Source organism: Prunus dulcis, chromosome 4 (genome assembly GCF_902201215.1).
Source record: "Prunus dulcis chromosome 4, ALMONDv2, whole genome shotgun sequence".
Classification (NCBI taxonomy): domain Eukaryota; kingdom Viridiplantae; phylum Streptophyta; class Magnoliopsida; order Rosales; family Rosaceae; genus Prunus; species Prunus dulcis.
This window is the reverse complement of record NC_047653.1, coordinates 9,950,652-9,957,950: the sequence shown is the minus strand read 5'-3', so window position 1 is coordinate 9,957,950 and position 7,299 is coordinate 9,950,652. Positions and strand designations below refer to the sequence as shown.

Below are 7,299 nucleotides of genomic sequence, written 5' to 3'. Positions count from 1 at the left end.
GTTTCCTTTTTGACACTATAAAATGCACCCTTTGAGAACGATCCTGAATCCAACAGTATTGAGATTATCAGAGGCTAAAAGTTGTACAAATACAATTCTAAAACATGGGTTCAGAATTTATTCATGGAATTACCTGGTTTTTGTTCTTGGTGGCGATATGTGCCATCAAAGCCAAAGCTATCAGTGTTGATGTCGTTAAATTTGGAGCCAAGGGTGATGGCAAGACAGATGATACCAAGGTAACAAACAACTAACTCTCGATCATGATATTGAAACTCAGATTTTTCTCTAACAAAATAAACTTTAGTTTTTTCATCGAACAATCAAATACTATCACGTCATTCGGCGAATAAAATTTAGTGTGCTATGTGATACTTTTGGTGTTATGAAAAAGTTTACAAGCCAACTGAATTGTTTCTCATCAAACTAATGTTTTCTTGTTACGTGAGTAAATTTTCAGGCTTTCACACAAGCATGGACACAAGCCTGCAGCGAGAGGCAAAATAACAGATATGTGATACCAAAAGGAACATATATAGTTGGTCCGGTTGATTTTGCAGGGCCCTGCAAAGCAAAAACTATTCACTTTAAGGTTGACGGAACAGTGCAGTCTTCAAAAAAGCAGTCGGTAACTGGAGGTGCGCACCCTAATGCGTGGATTAGTTTCACGCAGGTTAACAACTTGTTCATCTCAGGAGATGGCATTTTTGATGGCCAAGGATTTGAAGGCAATTGTACTAAAGCTAAACAATGCGAACAACCGCCCCTAGTACGCATCCCCATTCTCAATAATTTTAATTTTTTTGTTTGTTTATTCAACAACTATTTATCATACATGAGTTTTGAACTCAGAACTTCTTCAAACAAAATGAAGACGGAAGTTATGATCTGTTCGATCGGGATTATTTAATGCTTCTTTGATTGAATGCAGAATTTAGTTTTCGCTATGGTTAAGGATTCACACATCCAAGGCATAACATCGAACAATAGCGTCGGCGGTCACATTGGCATTTACCGGTCAATAAACATGACAGTGGACAATGTTAACATTGGCATCAAAGGTGGGGAGGGAATCCTGATCGAAAAGTCAACAAACATTAACATCATCAATACAAACATCAAAATCCTTCACGACAACTGTGTCACTATCCTAGATGGAAACACTGGGATCAACATCGAAAAAATGACCTGCTCACAAGGCAATGGCCTTGGTGTGAGTGTCCTAGGCAACACTGGCAAAGAGGAGCCGATTAAGGGCGTGACGGTGAGAAACTGTACCTTCTCACACACTGAGGGTGCAATTAGGATCCAGAGTTCGGCGGCTTCTAATGCTAATATAGCCATCTCTAATTTGGTTTTTGAAGACATTATTTTCGACTATCTTCAGAACATGGCTATAATCTTAGACCAGGAGCATTGCCCATCAAAACAGTGCCGAACGACAAACCCCTCCAAAGTTAAGGTGGAAAATGTGAGCTTCAAGAACATTAAGGGCACTTCCGTGGACCCTCGTGTCGTTATTCTTGAGTGTGGCACTGCTCCCGACGCATGTAAGGACATCAGGTTTATCGACTTGAGAGTTCTCGTCGTAGGGGATGACCGTTTGGAGACTCAATTTAGATGTAAAAACGTGAAGCCTGCTGTGGCTGGGCATGTTGATCCTGCTGCTTGTAATACACGAGCTGTTGCCTGATATTAGTTCACCTACGACATCTTTACATCCAAGATAGAGAAAGAGATAAAGACAGATTAAAATGGTTTGTTATATATATATATATAAAATAGGGTATTCACCCCCTCCTTCATACTTAATTGAATGATGGGTGGTGATGTACGTATCTAAGAATCACATCAGCAACAGAATATTGCTGCTTTTTGTAATAACTTCTGGCTTTAAATATTGTTTGTTCAGACTAATCATGTACTAGTATTCGTCGGGAACAAAAATTAGCTCAAGGAGTTCGTTTCAATGTGGTGATTATTATTTGGATTTTAACTGCATTTGCGTGTTTATATGAAACTTGAACATTAAATCAAGGTAATATAGCATGAATTAATAGGCTCTGTTTTACGGGGTTTGTTGGAAGTCAATGAGTTATTTCACAGACGCAGATTAAGCAAACACACGACCGAAAATTGCAGGGTAATTTGACTCCAACCAGAAGAAATTAAAAGAAATCAAGGAAGTTAGGAGGACCTCTGCAGAGATAAGTCCTCAAAAAAATCGGTTCAAAAGTTTGTGGTAAGATTTAATAAAACTCACAGATATTGTTAGCATGCAGAACATTATCTTGCATATAGATTCAATCAAACATGTAATATATTTCAATGAAAATGCAGAGAGCTTTAGAGTAAAGAGTGGTCAGATTTCTGTGAGAGAGAGAGAGAGAGCTTGGAGAAGAATGCTGGCTGTGAATTAGCTCAGCACCAAAAACATGCATATATTATGTCACTGACAAAACCGTTAGAGAGAAAAATATTCCCTATTACATCACTCAATCTAGCCATTCAATCATTACCCTATGAGACAATGACAAGTGGCAAATGCTATTACATTCTTTGCTGTACACTTGGACTGTGATCCAATGCAGCCTTCCTAACTAGAATAGAACTGAAAGGACCCGCCCCGAATTTTTCCATATTTCGAGACGAATCCTTTGGGATTCCTGACATCACCTCGATGCCGGGCCCACTCACTAAAGACCGGGACTTTCTGCCGAAAATTCGGCAGAGTCTCCCCTATAAATTAGACATTTCCCAAAATTTCAACCTGCATAAAAACACATTTAATATCCCCAACTGGCAGCATGCACAATATAATTTCATGCAATTTACATAAATGGCCTTCGGCCTTCCAAAAATTCTCAACAAACTACCAAACACACTAACAAAACAATTCATGCCTCGAACAAGGCAACAATAAATTCAAATATAAATTTATGACTAATATTTAGTCTGCGGCTGCACCTAACAACCTTAGGCTGCCTACGTACCCTCCTTGAGGGATCAAGCCACACGTAGTTCTCTCGTAAAACCTAATTCCCCACTTAGGCGATACCTCATTTCATTTCTCTGTATTCCACATAATCTCCCCATACGCCGGTACAAACAACGCCACGTATGGGGTCTGTCAACACGCCGGATAACCTACGCCACGTGTGACCATGCCATACTATCACATATCTCCCCATACGCCGGTACAACCAACGCCACGTATGGGGTCTGTCTCAACGCCGGATAACCTACGCCACGTGAGACCTGCACATCATATCACATAACTCCCCATACGCCGGTACAACCAACGCCACGTATGGGGCCTGTCCCAACGCCGGATAACCTACGCCACGCGGGATCTCAACACAATATCTCACAATCTCCCCATACGCCGGTACAACCAACGCCACGTATGGGGTCTGTCCACACGCCGGATAACCTACGCCACGTGCGACCTCAACACAATATCACAAATCTCCCCATACGCCGGTACAACCAACGCCACGTATGGGGTCTGTCCACACGCCGGATAACCTACGCCACGTGGGACCTAACTTTCACTTGGTGGTACTCGTAGTGAATCCAAAATCCGGGGAGGTACTTAAGGTAGTGCGTATAGCACTCCAAACTGACATTCTAGACTCTTTTTGTACCCTTGTACAAACATATATATAATTATATTTATATAAACAAATATTCTAATATTGCGTAAACCCCAACAATAGTCTAGCACCAGATAATCCCCCTGGGAAGGTGAGATTAATCCGGGAGACTCACGGTCAACCAAGGGTCAAACTACCCTAACCCTGGTCAAACGGGCCCACGGGACCTACGACCTCCAAATTCCGATCCGAAAGTTCCTATGGGTTCTATAAGGTATAGGACACTTGTCCTGCAAGTTTGGTTCAGATCGGACGGTCGGATCGCTCACGATCGCACGATCTAACGGTTAATATAAAATATAAACTTTAAATTATTGAATCGGAACATCCGGGGCTCCGATTCACGATCCGTGAATTCCTCCGCGATCCTAAAAATACCTAGTTTAACATATATTATTTTCGAGACCATCCAACGGTCCCAACCTATCGAACCCGGATAACGCCCGATAGGCGATATCCGCTCGATAGTCAAACGACGTCCGAATTGAGATCCGCGAAATCCTACGCGCTCGTGACGGCACGAGGACCTCAAAACTGCCCAGAGACACGCCACCACCCTCGCCCACACGCCGCCACACGCGCGGGCAGACCGGGTGTCCAAAGCGATTACGGTCCGTCGAAAAATCTTGGAACCGAGACTCCAAACTCCTACCCTAGGTAAAACACCCCATTTGGAGTCACTTTTGTTCTTGGACAACCCCAAAAAAGTGGCCGGAAATGGCCGATCACGGAGGTCGAAGTTCGGCCGATTTTCAATTCGAAAATCGAATTGGTTACGCTAAGAATCGATCTAATCCTACCCAACCATCAGCTAGAGCATGCAGAGGGGATGAATTTCCATACCTTGATCGCCAGAAATGGCGGCCGGAGGAGGGAGATCGGAGCCGGCGAAGTTCCGGGTGAAAATCGCCATTTTCCGGCGGCTGGAGCGGCGGCCGATGTCGGGGGAGGGCTGGGTCGTGACGCCGAGGTCGAGCCGGTTCTTTTGGCACCGGTCCCGACCGCAGCCGCGGCCGGTGGCCGGAGATACGAGGAGAGAGAGAGAGAGAGAGAGCCGACGGGAGAGGGAGAGAGATCGCGGGAGAGAGAGAGAGAGAGAGAGAGAGAGAGAGAGAGAAAACCAGATTTTTATAAAAAATCCCATTTCAAAATATTTACGATTGTGCCACTGGGTTTCTTTTGACCATATCTCTCTCGTTACAACTCCGATTCGAGCCCACTACGTGTCTATGAACTCGTCTCAGTGCGACCTATCCAAAAATACAATTCACGGTCCCAAACTCTCTCCGGTTAAAAATATGACTAAAATACCCTTAAATAATTAAATAATTAAATAAGGGTTAAATTTGGGGAAATTTGGGGTCGGGGTGTTACAAGAACCTTCCTATTCTAATTTCATTTCAGCAGCCACACTTATACACCAACACTCCCTTCTAGGTGTTGTGCTGAAATAACACCTAGAGCTTTCCTCAAATACTCAAATCTGTCTCTTGCTAAAGGCTTGGTGAAAATGTCAGCAAGCTGCTCTTCTGTTTTGCAATATAGCAAGTCAATCTCACCATTTTGTAGATCATCTCTTATGAAGTGAAACCTGCGGTTGATGTGTCTGGTTTTGTGATGATGAACATGATTCTTTGATATAGCAATAGCTGAAGTGTTGTCACACAACAACTGAGTTGGTTCTATCTGTTCCTCTCCAAAATCAGATAACACAAACCTCAGCCACATAGCCTGTGCAGTAGCTTCTGCTGCACTCATGTACTCAGCCTCTGCTGTTGACAGAGCAACACTACTTTGCTTGATTGAAGCCCAAGAAAATGCACCTGACCCCAAGTTGAAAGCATAGCCTGATGTGCTCCTCATGTCATCTTCACTTCCACTCCAATCACTATCACAATAGCCTATTAACACTGCTCCTTTTCCCTTATCATAGGCAATTCCATAGTTTATGGTGCCTTGAACATATCTCAGCCCTCTCTTTGCTGTTCCCATGTGCTTCTTGGTTGGATTATGCATGAATCTAGCCAAGAGGCTTGCTGCAAACATGATATCTGGGCTGGTTGCAGTCAGATAGAGCAAGCTCCCCACCATTTGCCTATACAATGTCTCATCTGCTAGTTCACTTCCATCCACTTTTGACAACTTTTCATTCACTGCCAGAGGTGTTGCAACAGACTTGCAATCCTTAAGTCCAAATTTGTCAAGTAAGGTCTTTGCATACTTCTTCTGGTGAAGGAAGATGCAAGAATCAGTTTGTAGGACCCCAAGACCAAGGAAATGATGCAGCAGTCCTAGGTCAGTCATCTCATATTGTCTCATCATATCATCTTTGAATGCAACCATCATTTCTTTTGAGCTTCCTGTGTAGATAATATCATCTACATATAGAGACACAATGAGAATACCACTTGTAGACATCTTAGTGTACAAAGTAGCTTCACTTGGACTTCTATAAAAACCAGTCTTGATGAAATAAGAATTTATCTCATCATACCAAGCTCTTGGAGCTTGTTTCAAACCATATAAAGCCTTTTTCAGCTTATACACTTTATCTTCACTTCCTTGCATCACAAAACCAGATGGTTGATCTACATATACTTCTTCATTTAGCACTCCATTAAGAAATGCAGACTTTACATCCAGTTGAAACAGATTCCAGTTTCTCTGTGCAGCCACAGCCACCAAGGTTCTCACAGTATCAAGTCGAGCCACTGGTGCAAAGGTCTCATTGAAGTCAATTCCAGGCTTTTGAGAATATCCCTTTGCCACCAGCCGAGCCTTATTCTTCTGCACAGATCCATCTAGGTTCAGTTTAGTCTTATAGATCCATTTGACTCCAATGATTGGTTTATCAAATGGTCTATTCACAAGCTCCCATGTATTGTTCTTCTCAATCATGGTGATTTCAGCTTCCATTACTTTCTTCCAAGAGTCATCCTTTGCTGCCTCTTCAAAACTTTCTGGTTCAATAATGCACATGTTGCATTTTTCATAAATTTCTGCAATGCTCTTGTACTTGAGAGGAGTATGATCAACATCCTGTGATCCTGCTTCCCTTTCTTGGTCACTGATTTCAGTGTTTAAGCTAGGCATCTCATTCACTTCCAATTGTTCTTCAAATTCATAAGAACTCCCTTCTGCTCCTCGTTCTTCTTCTCTGATTTCAGTGAGCTGAATGTTCACACTAGTCTCCTTCTTTGTATTCCAATCCCAACACTCATTCTCACTAAATATCACATCTCTTGAAATGATAACCTTTTCAGTTTCAATATTGTACAGCCTGTATCCCTTTTCACAGCTGCCATACCCCAAGAAAATACACCTTTTGCTTGCCAAATCTAGCTTCTGTCTTTGCTGTTTTGGTACATGAGCATAACACAATGAACCAAATACCTTTAGATGCTTAACTCCTGGTTTCCTCCCACCATAAGCCTCAAATGGTGTCCTTTTGCTCAAGGCTTTAGTTGGACACCTATTCAAAATATACACAGATATGTTGACTGCCTCAGCCCATAAATCAAATGGAATTTTCTTCTCCAACAGCAAACACTTAGCGATTTCTACTATAGTTCTATTCTTCCTCTCTGCCACACCATTTTGCTGTGGTGTGTATGGGGTTGTGAGTTGCCTTTCAATGCCTGCA

The 7,299-nt window shown here is 42.5% G+C and overlaps 1 protein-coding gene across 1 annotated transcript; it reads left to right on the top strand.

Annotated features, from left to right (window-relative positions):
* On the top strand, positions 1-2,001 carry LOC117623892 (polygalacturonase-like). Its single transcript, XM_034354910.1, has 3 exons — positions 1-239; positions 461-769; positions 932-2,001. Exons 1-3 carry the CDS (start codon positions 105-107, stop codon positions 1,691-1,693), a joined length of 1,206 nt encoding a protein of 401 aa, XP_034210801.1. The 5' UTR covers positions 1-104; the 3' UTR covers positions 1,694-2,001.
* The last annotated feature ends 5,298 nt before the right edge of the window (positions 2,002-7,299 follow it).